The sequence below is a fragment of the Neltuma alba genome, unplaced genomic scaffold (genome assembly GCF_004799145.2).
Source record: "Neltuma alba isolate B1F8T4 unplaced genomic scaffold, ASM479914v2 tig00011509_pilon, whole genome shotgun sequence".
NCBI classification, from domain to species: domain Eukaryota; kingdom Viridiplantae; phylum Streptophyta; class Magnoliopsida; order Fabales; family Fabaceae; genus Neltuma; species Neltuma alba.
Genome location: NW_021636177.1, coordinates 473,248 through 492,683, shown reverse-complemented (window position 1 = coordinate 492,683; position 19,436 = coordinate 473,248). Strand labels below are relative to the sequence as shown.

The window sequence follows — 19,436 nt, the reverse complement described above, 5'->3', positions numbered from 1 at the left end:
CAAACAAGCCCTTTGTTCTTTTTTCCCTTTTTAACTACGCATATGTATCCTTCTATTAGAGGCAGTTCTATTTGAGGTACTATCAGGTACTAAATATGGATGCTTCTCCCAGCAGAAATCCAAACCTTAATTCACCATGTCAAGACACTAATTCCATCCACTAAACCCAAAATTTTTTGTTAGCCCTTTGTTTGTTTACCTTGTTTTTTCTTTCTTCCCCACACCAAACCCAAATTCGATTTGGAGTGAAAAGTTACTTAAAAAGCTTGCAAAAAGATTCAGCACTCACGCCCCACAACGTGTTCTTGCCTTCGGGTTATGGCATTGATCAACACATTCAAGTCGTGTCTCAAAAAAATGATTTTATTTTGTGAAGTAGCTTTATTAAGGAGTCTTTTGCTCTAAAGTGAAAATGGAAAAAAAAAAAAAAAAAAAACAGAAAAGTCAGCTTCAGCTGTCGCCCATATGAAGAGGATTAGGTGAGACAATATCATGTGACGCAATCTTTTATTTCACTATAAGCCCTCATGCCATTGGCCTTTCCTACGACCAGTTCTACTCAATTAAGATTTTATGATGTCCGCTATATTTGATGTTTTCGTCATGAAACGCATCTACGTTGTCAGTTGTTACATCAAGTCGTGCAATTCACTCAGGAGCATTTGAAACACTTGCCTGTCTGAATCAGTATTCGGTTAAAGCTTGCATCTTGTTTCATCACATTGTCTCATCTGAATCCATCTTCTATATGCGCGATATCAATTTCTTGTGAAATTATATCATATATTAATGGGTTAGGCTATAAGTTTTCATATCCGAAAGTTTTTTAATAGTCATTAGTTTTTTAACAGTTAGGACAATTTTACTACTACTTTTTTCAACACTTGATGAAACAAACTTTCACCATAAGCTCTCTCTAAACAATATTGGAGCTTAAACCTTTATAAATCGCAATCACCCCAGATTTTATGTACGAAATACATGACCGACATTTAAATTTCAAATAAAATTTGGAAAAAAAATGACAGCTTCGTTTATCATTTACAAAGTACAGAAATCGCCAACAAATTCACTTTAACTTTAAACCGTCATACGTTACTTTTGGGGCGCAGAGGGCGCTGTTACGCAATGTGCACAAGCCACACAATGGAGTTCCTGGATCAATAAGGTCTCAAGAAGACAGAAGAAGGATCAAACCAAACAAATAAAATTATACAGCCTCATCCTCATCAAGGGAGGAAATTAAAAAATATGATCCTTCGCTAGCTGCGATCAATCTAATGCCTGGTAGGGTAAAAATAGCAGCATCAGATGATAAAAACATCTAAGATACTTACAGAACTAGGGGCCAAAAAGTGGGGACAAAATGGATATACATGTAACACTACCTAGACAATATAAAATGCATGCGGCCGTAACAGGATAACTTTAAAGCCTTGAAGAGGCCACTACAAGTTGAAGAAGAAGAAACAAGCAAATGTGCCAATGTTGTCGTTGGCATGACATCATCAAAGATGAAGCAGTTGATGGTTTGTGGGGAGCTCTTCCAGCAACAGCTGGAGCGACTGCGTGCCCATTGGTTCTCTGCTGCTCATTTGTCGGCAAGGGTTTTGGTGGTGTCTTATTTGGAGACGGGGGCATGTTCTTACCAGCAAGATCCTCACCTGCAAAATGCATGTAGAAGGAAATCAGTGATTCATAGCTTCATTGCCTATTTATGGTGGTTAGGTTTTTTATGCACACAACATGCGAGTATGCTCATATGTGGTAGTGTATAAAATTCACAGAAAAGCATGATAAACTCACAACTTGACTGCGACCAGGACAGCTTCATGTTTTCCCTATCAAATACCAGCCTGTAGCCTGTCATGAAGTTCTCTGCAAAATGATCATTAGTTTAAAGATCAAAGATGGATTTTCAGAGTCAAGGCAAGCAGAGGGAAATAGCAGACTGCTGAAGAAAATATCCAGTCTTACGTCCAATTGTTCCCATATCTCCATCCGTTGGCTGTATGGCTAAACAAAATCCAATAACTCCCTGCACCAAAAGGGCCAGTCTTTGTATTCAGTTACACCAATTATAGGAGACGTATTATTATACTAAGCAAAAAATGAAAAAGAATAAAAAGATATAGGAGAAATGTTCATCATTTCTTACATTTCCCTTCTTATTAATCACTATTGCCGAAAACATTGAAATTTACCTAGTTGGTTGCACTTATGCAGCACCAATGTATTTAGAAAGAAATTTGTGCTTTGTAGAAAAGACAGCTAAAATTGCTCAAGCTCAGTTCTGCTAGAAATTACGTACTCCTGCTCTAGGAAGCATAGGCATTGACATAGACACACACATCAACATATCGCCAAATCTATCATGTATGCGAATAATTTTAGAAGTCAAGTCTAAATGGAGGAGTGACAATAACTGCAAAGTGAAGGAAAAAGACTAGCCAGATTAAATACTATGTGGCCATATGATTATAAGAGCCTAAGTTAGTGAGGGCCTAAAAACACAAACTGATGGGTGAGAACAAATTAAACTGGCCAGAACCAGAATATCAGTTATTTTTCTGGCAAAAACTCTATGCCAGAAAAAGGATCAAGTGATGGAAATTTAGTTCCTACCAACCTGATCGTCATAAAATACAAATACGGGATTATGGATCACAAAGCTGCTATTCTGTTGGAACGTAAATGTGAGGGAGGGAACCTTGGGCAACTCAGGTGAACTGTACCAAAAAAAAAAAAAAGACACAATCATGAAGGCATTAAAACGGTAGTGTACAAGGATATATCACATGCTAGACAGATAAGAGGGGGGAGAAAGAAAAACAAAACTAGTAATCAAATTTACCTAGAAGCATAGCAATAGTCCCAAGGGGATCCTTCAAAGGTAGATCTCGAAGCATTCACTTGGTGGTCAAACTGCCATAAAGGAAATCATATCAAATGGCTGACAAGAAATTTACCGTCATGGAAAGTTCACAAAATATAGTTACCTCCTCAGTAATTGCATCATACACATGGCCCGGAAGAAATGTAAATGATGTTCCGCTGTCAACCTGTGCTTTGAAGCTTGTCATCTTAAGATATGAATCCTTGACACAACATGCCTCCACTCCAATGACATATGTTGGACTGGGACAAGTAATCAATAACAAATAACAAGATGGTATTTTGTAAATAGTTTGAATGTTGTGAATGATTGTAAATTCAGTTACAGTAAAGAGTTCCATACTATATTCCGTCCAATGGCAAGAACGGAGTAGACTGTTGGATGGCTGATCCCTGGTCTCCAAAGAATATTCTACCAGAATCATCATCGTCAAAGCACATTGAGAAAGAATTATGGATTAATCCTGATTTGGCAAGCAAGCTTGGAACTGAAATTTCCCCTGTTCCCAAACCCATAAGACCATCTGGAGCAACCCCATCTAAATAACCACCACTTTGCTTCATACCACACCTGCATTAATATAGATGTTGAGTAAAAAACAAGTTCCGTATCCCTCTATAATTATAAGAATAATTCATCAAGAAAGCACTCTACTGAGAGACAATAATAATAAGAATAATTCATCAAGAAAGCATTCTAGTGAGAGGCAATAGATCCGTCAGCCACACCCTATAATGACAGAAGCCTGAACTGTTGAGTTGGATTCACCATCACCACTTGACGCAAGATGCAATATGTCCTCTACCAACAATCCGGAACTTGATGTATTCTCTGAGACGTAATTGACAGTGTAAGGACACAGCTGCCTGGAACTTTTACAGTCAGAACCCATCTCACATAACTGATGGCTGCAAGATAGATTCTTGCTAGATGTTGATCGAGATGGACTATACTCATTCAGGTCTTTATCCTGCATAATACATGCCCCATATATGAGGGAGCACCTGCCAATCAATTATTGGAAATAAGTGCTAAACCTGTTACCAAGACTTAGCTTTGACTTCACAATTCCATTGAAAAATATGCAGAGATTAAGGAAACATTCTCCCAGTCCCAGGTTACTATGGATTCAACATGAAGACTGGCTCGATCAAGGCATGCAACTTTGTTGCACAGTAGACTATCAAACCGCTAGAGAGACATTTTTTCAAAGGCTGGAATCTTACACCAGTATCACAAGATAAAACATTCAACTAGCTGCGCTTGAGTCTCATGTATGAGCTTCAAATTTATATGATACAGAATTCTTGTGGGACTTCAGTGTTCAGTTTTCCTAACTTACAGAGTTGTGGTAAAAAGTTCTATGCTATCAGAAATAAGAAAGTGAATACTATGCATTGTCTTGTTTGTAGTTCTTTGCAATCAGAGATTTCTCAAATATTTACTTTAGACCAACTGATTGAATCAGGCCATTAAATCGGTAAATAATCACTTGGCAGTTGAAACATTTGGTTTGAATATCACTGGGGAAAGATGTGTAGCAGTCATACTGAAATAATGGAGCAATGAAAATTTTCAGGGGATTTTGAGGAAAACAAAGAAAGACATCCACCCACACAAAATAAAAATCGGCATCACAATCTCAAACAAGAGCACCTCAAGAACAATTAAAGGGACCAAAAATTCCCATGCAAAAGGAAAGAAAGAAAACAATGATGATACATTAAGATGATTTCTTCTAGTCAAAGAGTGGAGGATTAAAACATGAAATGATTTGCCTACCAGATTGGCATAGTTACTTGCAGATAGAGGAGCACACTGTATGCAATCACATGGAACCCAAAGTAGATCACTCCCAGCATCCAGAGCTACAAGGAATGAAGTACTTGGCGTCCCTATATCAATCCATGTGTAATGTAACCTAAGAAATGGCACAAGGAAACTTGAGAACCTTGCAAACAAAAGAAAATTATGCTATATGCCAAATCATTTTTCTAAAAAGAATAGGTACATTAAATAAGCAATGAGCAAATAGAAGGTGGCTTTAGACAAAGATGAAACATGTGGAGACAAAAAGAATCAATAAAAATATTACAAGATTTACATTTATTCAGCTTCCTAGATTATTAACTCTCTGTTAGATATCTTTCCTCAGTGCATAGCGATAGTATGACTACAGGAAAAAAAATTGTCTTTAGATAATATCTGAGACATTCATTAAAAAAAGAAAAAAAAGAGTTTATTGTACTTTTTCTCTCATAAAAAATCTTGAATGCTTCTGTCTAAATCTTCGTCAATACAAAAGACAGTGCCATACCTAACAGGTTCCGGCTCCTAAAGAAATAAACACTACTATTCAGCAACTTTTGTTGAAAAATTAATATTTTCCACTTGAAGTATTCATGAACACGGAGGTAAACTTTTGGGCGAAATTTTTTATTTTAAAAAAGATAACAGGAACAAAACGATCTACTCAAACCGAAGAATTTCCACTCGGCCACAAAAAAGACCGAATAATTTCCATTTTTTTGGGGACAAGAGAATTATTTCCATGATTAAAAGAGTTAGATATACTTCCCTTGTATTTCTCAGTTTTGATCTGAGAGTCAAATCTTCTGTCGTTTTTCGCAAACAGAAAACATTTTCAGTTTTCTTTCTGAATATACTAACTGAAAGCTTAGTTCATTAGTTCTGTCAACGATTGGACATCAACAAACAATTTCGATTTTTTTTTTTAATTAAGAGGAGAAAGACACGAATACAACACTTTATACCAGAGAAAAACAAGAAGCTCACCAGCCAAAGTCGTTTCCAAGCGACATCGTTTTGCTGCCATGAGAGGGGAAAAGTAACTGATGCGGTGCTCGAAGCTTCATCTTGTGCCTGAGAAAGTCGCCGGTAACAAGCATCTCATAATATTCCATACTCCTCTTCTCCGGCCAGCCACCGGCCACATTACGACCGCCAACACTCGAAACCTGGAGCGCCTTCATTTCTTCAGAGAAACGATGAATCAGCCTGGCAGAAAATGTGATCGGCATTGCATTCCCATGGAGAAAGGACGCCATTACCCAGACCAACAGCCACTGAGGGGCCATGGGGAGGGATCAGGAAGAGCCTCGCAGGCCTCGATCTGAGACAACTCCGATGCCTCGATCGGCCTTCCAAGTCTTCCTGAGATACACTACTGAATCGAAGTCACGAGGTAGAGCTTAGAGAGAGCAATGGAATATTGGTCGGAAGATTTACGGGGGAAGAAGGAGGAACAGGGTAGGGAAGAGACACATTATAAGTAAAGCTTTCGGTGTTGGTTTGGTAATGGTATCATTATCATTATCAGGGGGGAGTACTAGTAGACGCTAGGACAGAATGGGGTTCACTGTGAACAGATTGTGATTTAAAAAGAAAATCTAAAAATGGAATTAATTAATTATTTAGTAAATGAAAAGTAAAGCGAAAGTAATTTCGGGGAGGAAATTTTATTATTATTATTGTTGTTGTTATTGTTAGCATTTATGAATTTGAAAGGTTAATGATTGTGATTGGGACTATGCCGCGAGGAGAAGCCACGCGCGTGGCCCCCACTCTTATCTTTACGTGTCAGACAAAACAACGGGTTTCCATTGGTGGTGGGGTTAATTAATTGACGTGTGGGGCCCGATTTATTCATTTATAAGCTAACATAAATATATCATTTTTTACTTTTTTTTAGGAATAAATATTGTTTTTTATTCAGAAAAACTACAATGAAACTCTGAAGAATAAAAATAATTACAAAAAAATTTAAAAAACTTTCATTTTTACTCTGAAACTTGTCAAACTATTTAAGTTGTATTGAGACTTTTTAATAATTATTTTTTAAGACCTTATTATAATTCTTTTTTTTCTTTTTACATTTTAATACCCCCTCTTGTTCCTAGTATAAGGAGTCAACAAGCTTATTCACACATACTAAAAAAATGATAGTTATATAATTAAATGTGCTAAAAAGTATAAAATTTTTCAAATCTACCCTTATAACAAATTTCAAAGAATTAGTGAAAAGTTATTTACATAAATAATAATAATTTGTAATAAGGACTAGAGAGAGTATAATGAGATATATAATACAGTATTAAATCAAACGATTATTTTCATATTATAATGCATATATTCCACCTTTTCTTCTTGTCATCCCTGGTGGAAGTAATCTACACATAATCAGATACATGATGCTTAGTGCTTGTTTGGCATCACTTATTTTGAGCTTATAAGTAGTTTATAAGCTCTATAAGCTCGATTGACACAATTGGGTTTGTTTGGATCAGCTTTTCTGCAATCGGGCTTTTGTCTGAAAAGCTACAATAAGCTATAAGCTAAAATTAACAGCTTATGACTTATAGCTTATGGCTTATGACTTTTGAAATATGGAGAGAGAAAAAGTTAAGAAATTTATTATCTCTTTTGGTTCTTATTATAAGCCTCAAATAACTAATTTGTAGATAATAAAAAATCAGTTAAAATTAGTTGAAAGTAATGAATAAGTTAGAAATATATTTTTATTTTTAAATATGCTCCTAAAAATATACTTTTATTTTTTCATGTTTCACTTTATATTTAAAATATTTTTTATGACTTCTTCATATTAAATTATTTTAATTTCATTGTATTAGGTGAAATTATTTTTTTAATCATGTTTCATTATTTATTAAAACTCATATCTATTTTGGTCATTTTACAACAAAACTTACTTTTACTCAATCATAATCCAAACAACCTTTTACTAATCTCACTTTTGCAATCTAGCTTTTCTGAACTCTAATCCAAACACAATTCAGCTTATCCAATTTAGCTTTTATCCAATTTCACTTCTCTATAAGCTACTTTTTCAATAAGCTACTTTTCCAATCACTGATCCAAACGGACCCTTAAACAAGGCTTAAAGAGATACTAACAAACTACTTTTGTCTTATATGAATTTTCTTTCCAAAAATAATGATAAAACAAATTGGCTCTATGATTGATGGCAACAAAACAAAAAAAAGTCGGCTCTATGATTTTCCCGCTATAAACACCACCATGTGACAAACTCCGCCACCGTACAGTAGCCTCGTGATAGAGGAAGAAAAAGGGAAGAAGTCTACTCCAAAACAAAAACAAGTAACAAGCCGATTATCTTTCCTTTATTTTGACGACACACCAGAATTATACAACTTGAAATAGGGTTGATCTTTGCGTCCCCAGTGTATATGCTAGGAATTTTAAGGATCAAATTACAAAAGAATACCAGCACAAGAATCTGCTAAGACGTGGAACTATAGACCAAAAATAAAACAGTTGCTGCTATATACATCAACATGATAAATAACAGATCAAAAATTTCGCACCAAGCAATTTTCTATAATGGGATATTTCTGAAGCTTGAAAATGAACTCAATAATGGGCTATCACTTGTTAGACCACTGGAATTCTATCTCTAAATTCCTTGGAGGACCACTTTTACTTTGCGGCAGGAGGGTGTATTCTCCGGCAACAGATCCAAGCATTACCACACGATCAATTTGGATTGTCACCTTCCCAAATGAACTCTGTCATCGGATTACAACAAAAATGTCAAATAACAGTGGAGAAGGAAGAAACAAGAAAACCTAAGAAGACTAATACACCTTTTTTATCCTGTAATCTGTGATTTTCCCAACTTACCTTTCCTACTTTGCTCTTGTTTTTGCAAGAAATGTGAAGCTTCTGGCCTTTTGGAGGGCTCTCAAAGGACCATGAAAAGCTCTCATCCCACTCCGGATTGGGGCCAGTTGAGACCACCTGATCAAATTGAGTACAGGAGTTCCATTATAAGCAGGAAAATAATAGTTTTAATGCACCAAGAATAATAGTTCCACAAACAAATTCAACACGCAACATTCGCAGAATAAATTTTTGCACAACAAACTGATCATCTACAAGGGTCTGAATCTAGCCCAGTGAAACCCATATGGCCAGGTCCTAGCACACAGAGACACAACAAGGTCACCATTTAACCTCTTCTCTCATGGATAAACCCCTCCCTCAAAAAAAAAAAATCCCTCCTTCTTTCTCTCTTTTTGCTTTTTTTTTCTTTTTCTTCTTCTTCTTCTTTTTGGGCGGGGGGGCGGAGAGGATGACGGTGGGTGGGGGCGGAGATGGAACACAAAAAAGGAAAATGGGGAAAAATCACAAGATTGCAGTTTACTTAGCATGAAGTCATAAAACATTTTACCGTGGTTTGCCTTGGAGGAGTGTTGCCAAGTGTAAGCTTACAGTAAACACTTGGGTTTCCCACTGACTGCTTCATGTTGTTACCACGCTTTATGATAACAACTAATGTGCCAGGCAAACACTGCAATAAGAATTCAGCCTTCTCTTGAAACCGAGGAGGACCAGACTGGATTAAGTACTGTAGTAAAGGAATAGCATCTGCAGCTGCTATTGACTGAGATCTTGAGACTTCTGCTGGGCATGCTGACCAAGCTTGTCTGAGGAGAAAAAGTGCATCCAAGGCAGCTTCTTGAGTGGCCTCTGAGCCCGTCTTTAATGATGTAACCAGATGGGGAATGCTAAGGGTTGCCGGTTCAGTAGCTCTCAGACGGGGGAAGTTGCTAAAAAGAGCATTCAAGGCTCTCAAATACTCATCATTCACGCTTCCAGTAGCCCATAAATCCTTTTCAATAGCAGCTGCATCACCATAAAAAACATCAACAACCAATTTCGCATGCACATGCGGGTGCACCTGCACGCGCACACACGAGGGTGTGCCTGTATGCATGACAAAGCAGTTTAAGGTCTTGAACTGATTACACTATTACTGAGCATCGGGGTCAGACTAAAAACGATACTTTATATATATTTGGCTTTTAAGTGCCCAAGATATAAAAATAGACACAATCAAATTAAAAAAGAGGGGTTTATATGAAAATAAGAAAGAGGAGAGAGAAATTTCAGATTTCAAATAAATAAAAAAGGGGCATGGTGCCCAAAATGAAGCTAACGTGTGACCTTATGAATAGTAACCGACTTAAATGGCCTCCCACAAAATTTAGCATATATTAGATTAGAATACAATTGGATAGATATGTAACATAACAATAATTAATATAATCACAGCGATGTGATCCATCTATGCAACAAAAATACATACTGCAAGAGAAGAATCAAGCTGTCCCAAGGCAACAATAATTGATTCACACAAACCACGACTTCTGTAATATGTGTTTATTTCATAAATTTCAAAAAAAAAAAAAATGGAGGGGGGACCTGTTCAATCACCAGTGAGGCAGTCAGTAACAATGAAAGATTTGCTCTGCTATTTTTTATAATGATTCATCAGCTTCTCCAACGGTTATGTTCTTTGATAGACTATATCCCATTTTATTGAAAATTTAGTTGAAAATCAAGTTATCTCCCTGCGTTATAAGAGTAATACAAGAACTAATTATGATGATATCTGCTCAATTAACTAAGGCAAGAACAAAGACCATGCCAAAAGATGCCAAACCAAAAGTAAACAGTAAGTCCTTTTTTAATGCCAGAAAAATGATAATATGCAATTCCTCAGATGTTAAGAATAAAAATGACCTGTGAAGATCAGTTAGCCAAGCAGTGTCCTGCACAACAAGCAAAGAAAAACTCACCAGTTATTGCTCTGACCGTTTCACTTGAAGCATACTCTTGAACAGTATGATTGGAGAAGAGAAGTTTAATGAACATTGCAGCCTGAACAGAAGTTTCAGGATCACTTGAACCTATCAGATCCAGTACAACCTGTACACCACCAGCCTCAGCAACTGCTCTTTTATTTGATCGACTATGCACTACAAGGTTCTGAAGAGCGCATAAAGCTACAACTTTCATTTCTTCTGTTGGTTGATCTTCAAGCACATTCACCAAAGCACGGCATGCTGAAACTGCATCACTTGTTCGAGCAAGACTCTCATTCTGAAATAGATCACCAAGAGCCAGAGTTGCCAGTAACCTTGCCTGCTGTCCTTGGGTTTGTGGATCCAAGAGGTACTGTGATAACGGTACGATGGCTGATCTGGTAGCTTTTGTTTCTCTAATCTTGACGTTGTTTAACAATACTTCCACTAGTCTAGCAGCAGTTTCCTCGCACTGATGAGATCTTAGAAGCTCTAAGAGAGCCTCTATGGCACCACTTTCAGCCATTGCTTCTGCACTAGTTCCATCATCGCTTTCTAACACTAGAAGAGCATTTAATGCGCCAATAACAGTGCTCTCTGAGCCAGCACGGAGCAACCTTACCAACACGGCAATAGGCACTTCCAGGTAGAATTCAGAACTGAATTGCAGAATGCTTGACAAAACAGAAGCAGCAGACTCCCATAAAGCATGGGGAAGTGAAAGATCAGCATGCAGTATCACTTTCGAAAGTTCAACAACACCGCCTTCTCTTGCAATTTCATTTGGCCATATCAGTGCAATACTGACAAGGGCCTTCACAGCCCTCTGCTGCAATATGTGGATACCAGAACCAAGAACTCGAATAAGAGGACCAATTACCTGCTGTGTAGCTGGATCCTTCTGAAGCTGTTCTTCCAAAAGCAGATGTGAGAGAAGCTCAGCAGCCAACTGTTGCACTGCTGGTATTGGAGAATCGAGCAGGGGGATAAGTGGTTCAATAGCTTGGTGGGATGTCAGTGTATAGTCAGCACGACATTGTGGATGTTCCAAGATATTCACCAAAACCTGCAATGCACTGTGCTGTCCATCAGGTCCAAATTCTTGTCTCGTCAGCAACAAAAATAGGGGCTCGACCACTTTAGAAGCCGACTGCCCTTTAGCTATGCTAGCATTGTTGGTCAGTATACGCAGCAATTCAGCAAATGCTGCACACAGATAATCAGGTGCTTCATGAAGAATGTCAAGTACGCTTTCAATAACTCCAGCTTTGACCATTTCCATTTTACAAGCAGGTCTGTCTTTCCCTAGCTTAACCAGAGCTCTAGAAATGGCCTCATGGAGCAAATAATTCCTCCCATAGAGAAGACCAACAAGAGGAATAATTGCACCGTGAGCAGCAACCAGTTCAGCCAATTGCTCGTCATCAACGAGCCTATCCAGTGCACGGACAACTGAATGCTGGGCAGGGCTAAACTCGCTTACGAGGAGAGAAACCAGAGGTTCAACACAGCGTGCAGCAGCCACTGAGGACCTGATCCGAGTATTTCCAAACAGAACACAACATAGTTCAGCAGCATCCCCTTTGAGGTCCAACGAACAATTTGATGAAAGGATCCTGCAAAGCACATCCACTGCATTCATTTCAACATCAGCAACAGCTAGCGCTCTCGATGGATTTTCACTTAGGAGCCTAACCAATGTAGCAATTGCAGCATGCTGCTCCTTCTCTAAACCAGTGTTAAGAATCTCCACCAAGGGTTGAACAGCTTGTCGAGCAGTCTCTGCATTCCTAATCTGATCAGCAGAGAACAAATTCTCCAAGGCTCTGGAAGCACTGTACCTTGCACCTCTTCCTCCTAAACGTAACACAGCTACAAGTTGGGTAACAGCACCAAATGCTGCCTCGTGTCTGCGTATCTCAGCACTGTCAAACAGAATTCCCAAAAGATCAGTAGCAGCTTCTTCAGTGGCATCCTGGGGACCCAGTGAAAGATACTTTGTAAGCGCCTCCAAGGCCCCAGATTCCACCATCACAATCTTATTAGACGGGCAATCTCTGGCGAGCTGGGTTAGAAGTCCAAGAGCTAAAAAAGGTGCTCCCGGGCGATCTGGAATTGGTTTGAGCAGATCAACAAGGGCGGGTATTGCCTTCCGCGAAGTGGCACCGGCCCTAATGTCATCAACTCTGAACAACCTCTCAAGAGCAACTTGATCAGGATGACGAACCAGGGAGAACTCCTCTGACAAGTCCAGAAGGTCTTGTATATCAGTGTCGGCACAGCCAAGTAAGGAGATTAACCCACTTGCAGCCCCCGAGTTTGCAACAGAGAGTAGTGTCCCTCGACTTCCATTACAGACTAGGCTAGCTATTGATTGTGCTGCAAAATATCTGTTAGCTAATTCCTCCGACTTCAATAAACTGGCAACAGCTGGAACAGATTTCATGGTAGCATGTGCTCTGATGATATCTCTATCTTGAAATAATACAGCCAACAACAATGCACAAATCCACATGCTACTATCTTCTTTATAATCAATCTGCAAGAACACCAAAAAGAACAAAGGTTAATATATAAATGTGAACCAATAGTCCCACATCATTTTTTATCCATCTAACAATAACATTTGCACATGCTCAAGAGATGCGAAACTACTTGAAACAATGTTTAAGAACAAAGAATCCTTTTAAATCAAATATGCAAATGTCGACACCAACCAGAACCCAATGCATATCATGTTCCTTTCTGATTGACTAAAAAATAAGTTGATGTAGGGTGCTTCAATACCTGGGTATATTGTGAGTAACAGTCCGAGATTTTCTCAGTGAGAATATCAATTGCTCCAGCCTCCATTAATGCAATTTTACATTTTTCATCATGACAAGCAAGAATAGATAATAACCATACAGCTAAGTTGGCATCAGATACAATGGCAGTGGCCGTGTTGGTTTTACCACCATTGCCATCTTCTTTTCTATGTATCATAATGCCAATGGATTCCTTGTTTTCTTCACCCTGGTTTGACAAGGGCAGAACTGAAGAAAGCATATTAACTAGAGATTGAACAAGACCAACGCACAAGTCTGATTGGTTGAGTTCCTCCACCAGTCTGTGCTGATTTACTTTGGCAGCACAAATAAGAAGGGCAGATCCTCCAATTTTGACCTTCACATTTTTGATCCAATCACCCTTTTAGCCAATGAACACAAGCATCCAGAGGCAGCCACAACATCGTTTCCAAGAACAACAGGTTGATCCCTGCATAACAGGGATAATATCTCAATAGCTTTATCCTGAAACACTGGTGTTGAATCAGCAATAGACAGCACTATTGGGTTTATGCTTTCAGGGAATTCAGCCAATACAGCCCATGCTGGTTTAACATGTGCACTCTTCTGTTCCAACCTGGACAGAACAGCAAGTGCTTCTATAGCCTCAGATGTGGAAACTGATCCATTAATAGCAGAATCCAGGAAGGAAACCAAAGCAAGAACTGTCCCAGCATGATTCACACATTCAGTTATGGAACAATCAACTTGACGAGAGTGTATGAGCCGAGCAATTGCTGCTGCAGCATGGGTTTTTCCAGAAATTGTGCCTTCACGTAATATCCTGGTAGCCGGGAGGATAACATCTTCAGCAACAGCTTTCTCTAAAATCTCATTATCCAAAATAAGATTAGCCACTGCCCATGTCGCCAACTCTGCAACATCCAAATCAGAGGAATTTGCTAATGTGACTAAGGAGAGTAATGTATCTTTAGCAATAGCAGCTACATCCCTGTTCTCTTTGATGGAAAGATATATTGCTGCAAGGCACCTTGATGACTCTATTAGGATACTTTCAGATTCAGCATTAAGCAACTTCATGGCTGATAAAAGAGATTTTACAGCAATGCTGCTTTCACGCACATCTTTCCTCATTTCAAAGATGCCTGCTAGAGCTGATGCAGACTTAGCCTGAGTTTCTTCTTTGGTGGAGCTCAATAATTTTATCATTGTATCAATTGCATCACTTGCAGCACTACCTTCTCGTTGAATGTCATTAAGAGGGGCAACTGACAGCATACTTCTCAAAGCATCCAAAACATACACCTTAGATTCAGGTAGATCACTTGTCAATAATGCTGTAAGTTGACTGATTGTTGTAGTATCAGATTTGTGAATTAAGTGATTCAGGGTTTTCGCTGCTATTTCCTTCCCATTAGGGCTACCATTTTTCAATAGCCACAACAACGCAGGAACAGCATTAGCACTCTCCACACAAGCACGTATATCTTCACTGTGGTTGCACAGGTTTGTAAGGATTTTTGCCGAGTCTTCTTTCGCTTTTGTGGATCCTGTCTCCAAAATTTGAACTAATGGAGGTATACCACCAGCAGCAGTTATGGCCCATTTACTTTCATCATTTTCATTAGATAGAAGGCATAGCAGAGCAACTGCACACTCTTGCTGCTGTTCAGATGAAAGCCCTAGAAGAGATATCAACAGCTGAACTCCTTCACGGCCCTGAAGGGCATGCCAAAGACTGCCTTCATTGTTGCACAACGTAAGGAGGGCTCTTATGAGGTCATCTTGCGCTTCATTAACAGCCATAGTTATTAATCCGACTAGCAAATGTTTTGCATCTGAATTTGCAAGCTTAACTGAAAGTACGGGATTTCCATACAAACTAGCCAGGGCTTCAATTGTTCGCTCCTTCACAAGAAAAGGTGATTGAGGTTTGAATTGCTTAAGTAATGTTTGCTCAACTACCAAAGGATCTGATGTTCTTGTAGCTTCGGCCGTGCTATCATATATCATAAGAGCTGAAGCTAAAGCCCCCAATGTATCAGCAATTTGAGTAGCCGAGGTGCATGATTCAAGGCTTTGACCAAGGCTGGAGATGACATAAGACAAACCACCAGAGATGTTAGCTAGAGCGCACATAGCATTTTCCTGCAGTGCTTGAGCATGCTCACCCTGCATGAACTCTTTTGAAGGAGCTATGGTAGCATTGATCAAAGCAGGAATTCCATTTGAATTAGCTATCTCACGCCTTGCTTCTTTGCACTGAGAAGACAAAGATTTCAGAGCACCAGCTGCTTCAGCTCTGATAGCGGCATCATTACCAGGGCCTAATAATTTCAGGAGTTGCTTTGTCGCCTCTGAAGTCAACACTTTTGAGCAAACAGATGCATCCTCCATCATCATACTGGCAAGTAAGAAGCACACATTTGCTAAAGTGCTAGGATGCCCCGTAGTCAATAACTTCATTAGTATGTCCACTCCTCCAGCTTGTATTGTTGCATTCCAGAATCCCTCAGTATTACCGGACAGATTTTTCAAGGCTCCAGTCAATAAACCATCAACTACATTTCCAGTCTTCAGCCCCTTCTGAAGCTGCTCCCACAGCACAGGTACTACTCCTTCAGTTGAAAAAATTTTTGATCCGACATGGTCTTTTGAGCCGCCTTGAGAGACGGCATAAATAGTCTTTGCAGCAGCAACTTGACCTTCAGCTGAACTGGATTTAAGTAGCCCAAGCAATGGGGGAATGCATCCTCCAAGCAAAACTTTCACTCTCAGCTCATTTTCTTTACAGAGGGAGCCCAAAACAGTTGCTGCCTGAATCTTCACACTCACTGAACCAGATCGGAGAAGAGAAACAAGCACGGGTACTGCCTGAGAATGAGATCCAACAGCACTGAAAGCATTTTCACGCATGTCAATAAGCTCCAATAACTGCCTCAAGGAGTACTCCTTCTCTTGTGCAGAGAATGAGTTCTGTCGCAGCTGCTCTATACATTGGGCAACACTTGCTAATGTCCCATCTGGATCCTCCATGCTGCTGCTCCGATCTCTGCAGACAGTGAAGGATGTAAGAAACTTAAGCTGGATAGCTGAAGTATGAGATTCTATACTCAAATTTTAAATTTCCAATGCCATTAAATTTAGAGAATTAATTCAGGGGAAAGAAATTCTTAACTCAGATAACAAATGTACCAAATTCTCAAAGAAGCCCCTCCTTTAGATATCACATGACACGAGATTTTTTATGAAAATACATCTCCTTTGTATTCTTATATTTTGAACCAGAAAAGAAAATATTTGTCAACAATTACTCTATTGCCCGGAAAAAAAAAAAGACCTGAATCTATTGCAAAGTTTCCAGGGAATATTATGATTTAACTGACCTCAATCCCATCTTCAAAACGGAATGCGGAGTTGGGGGCTCTGAATCTGGAATGTTCCCCTCACCGTTTCTTTCCTGCAATCAACATATCAACGGTGAGGACTGAAGAATGATAAATGGCATGCCCAGTGGTTGCTTTATACCTACCTGCCTTTAAAAAGCAAGAAGCTCGGGAAAGCTAAGTTATATTGAAAAGGAAAAAGGAAAAATGAAAAATTGAATTTCAATCATAATACATCACAACTTGATTATATTCCTCCTCAAGAAAATGTAAAATCCAAATTACTAAAAGAAAGAGTCTGCTTTAATTTCAGTCCACCCAATGGTACCAATATAATATACTGGGTCATCAAAGAAGTGGACTCTGGACAACTATCACACAATTTAACTAACCAATGAAGATAAAAAATCATAACTCAGTAGCTTTGGCTGCTTCAGACTTTTAATATCATGATGAGCATATCTATTACAGCAGCACGGAGCACGGACCACAGAGCATAGAGCATGAAAGATGCACTGAGCAGTTGATATAACATCTGCCAACTGAGTTTGAATACTCCTTAACTTGACCATGTCTTGACCCTCAAATGTGAACATAGTCAAACGTGTTCTTAACAGATAGCAGAAAATTGCACTGTGGTGCCAAATGAAACATTCTAGAACCTAACAGTGCAAGAAGAGAGCATATAAAGCTCGGCTAAGCAACTTGAATTTTACATCACTTTTCATGATTTAAGAAACGCCAAGTGAAAATGATTTCCGGAATACTGCATGCTAATACAGATCTCGATCACTCTACCTAATTGAGTTTCATGATTGCACAGGGTTATTTTTCATGCTGGAATACTAACACATGCATGAAAAATTAAGATCGATTTGTAAAGTACCATATCATTAGCAGCAAGGCTGTCGCCATTGTTGGAACCAAACCTCCAAGGAAGAGTAGCCGCCATATTCAGTTCAGTTCAACACACCCCAAGTAAATCGATCCAGCACGCTGCTCCTCTCCAGATCTAGACTGGAGAGACAGACAGAACATCAAAGCCTCCCGCTGAATAATAACAAGCATGAGTTAGAAGCAACTTCAACGAAGCGGGACTAAAGATCAAAGCCAGCTAGGAATCGCAAATAAGTGAACAAAAATTTCCAATGCAACAGCCCAATCCTGTGGAAATACTTCCAGGATTAAAAAGGACATGGAGCTAACGGAAACACTTCGAATCATCCAAATGCCGACGATCGACCAAGCCAAGGAGAAGAAAACCGAAAGGAAGAGATAAATTACTGCACCATTACACAAGCATCCCATCCCGAAATGGTTCATCTTTTCATCATGCATAAGCAATACAAATCAGCCTCTAAATTGAGACTCTCACTTGTGACGACATTGAAGAATATAAGCATGCATCTCGGTAAGCAAATACAATGTAATTCACCTAAATCATCCCAAAAACGAATCCTAAAACGAATTGCAGTAAAAATCAACGAGTTTTTAAGAAAAGATAATAGATCAATTACCGAAGAATCAAAGTCAGAAACACATTCTGTCTAGTCAATGGAAGATGGAAACACTATCGAATTCATGCCAGGAATGCACGAATCAATAAGACTCATGCATAAAACTCACAGAATCAGTTAATTTCAATCAATGCAAGCAGCTCAAAGATACACACAGGAGGAGTGAGCACTGAGCAATAACAAACCTTTAGAGGCAGAAAAATGAGAAAGCGCTGTGATGCATCTGACGGTTTCGTGCAAGAGAAGGGAGCACGAAAAAGCAGAAGAATAAAGAAAGAGAAAGTAGCAGCAGATTTGGAGGTTCGGTAGGAGAAATAGTGAGCTCCAATTTAACTTGCTATTATTTGTAACGTTAATTTTTTTTTTTTATTTGACTGTTACGTTCTCATTTTCATGAACACAGAAGGAAATGGGCGCTTTCACAGTTGTCGCCGTCACTTCACAGTTCACACTTCACAAAACACCGACAGCGAGGATAAGTGGAAGCTCCAAGCTCAACAGCTAATACGGAGAATCAATAATGCAACTTTTGGAATTTTTCTTTTTTTTCTTTTATATCATATTCCAAATCAAACGCGTCAATTTATATAATTCTAGTTGCCCCAAAAAAATTCATAATTTTAATTTTAAATCTTAAAAAACAACGATGTCAATATGTAAGAAAATTCAATTAAAATGCTAGTTTTTATAATTTGAAATAAAAAATTAATTATTTCTCATTAAACCTCTTTTTTTTTTTTAAGTTATATGAAGTGAAACTACATACTTACTGGCACATTACTAATATGCTATTAACGGGGTGAAAGTTTTTATGACTCGCACAAAGTTATAGTAAAGGGGTGTTTGGAAACACTCAGAATCACTTTTCTGTAAATCGAGATAAACTCCTTCACATATTTGCTTCGTATTCTGTAAAAGCACTTCTGAAATTATGATTTTGTTTTTACCCAAACACCCCCAAGTGGTAGGAGTTGTCTCAGTTTAACTAAAAATTATGGGTTAGATCCATTGAGAATACAGTAGCGTAGCATAGGCGGTAGAATCGCCGTCCATTTGGGATCCTGGCATTACTCAATCTGTAATAGTCTTATTTGTAATTCCTTGAAAGATACCAAGTTCATATGCAAAAAATAAAAAAAGATCATTTATTACATTTGGATTTAAAATAATACTCACTGAAAAAAATTGAATTTCTTATC

The 19,436-nt window shown here is 38.6% G+C and overlaps 1 protein-coding gene and 1 pseudogene across 1 annotated transcript; both read right to left on the bottom strand.

Annotated features, from left to right (window-relative positions):
- Positions 1 to 1,428: 1,428 nt before the first annotated feature.
- On the bottom strand, positions 1,429 to 6,219 carry LOC114714515 (aspartic proteinase-like protein 1). The gene is made up of 10 exons (XM_028899256.1): positions 5,693 to 6,219; positions 4,679 to 4,817; positions 3,625 to 3,866; positions 3,239 to 3,466; positions 3,000 to 3,138; positions 2,855 to 2,925; positions 2,630 to 2,729; positions 1,978 to 2,038; positions 1,807 to 1,878; positions 1,429 to 1,664 (listed from the first exon to the last, which is right to left on the bottom strand). Exons 1-10 carry the CDS (start codon positions 5,992 to 5,994, stop codon positions 1,429 to 1,431), a joined length of 1,590 nt encoding a protein of 529 aa, XP_028755089.1. The 5' UTR covers positions 5,995 to 6,219.
- Positions 6,220 to 8,028: 1,809 nt separating this feature from the next.
- On the bottom strand, positions 8,029 to 18,519 carry LOC114714535 (protein CELLULOSE SYNTHASE INTERACTIVE 1-like; annotated as a pseudogene).
- Positions 18,520 to 19,436: the final 917 nt, after the last annotated feature.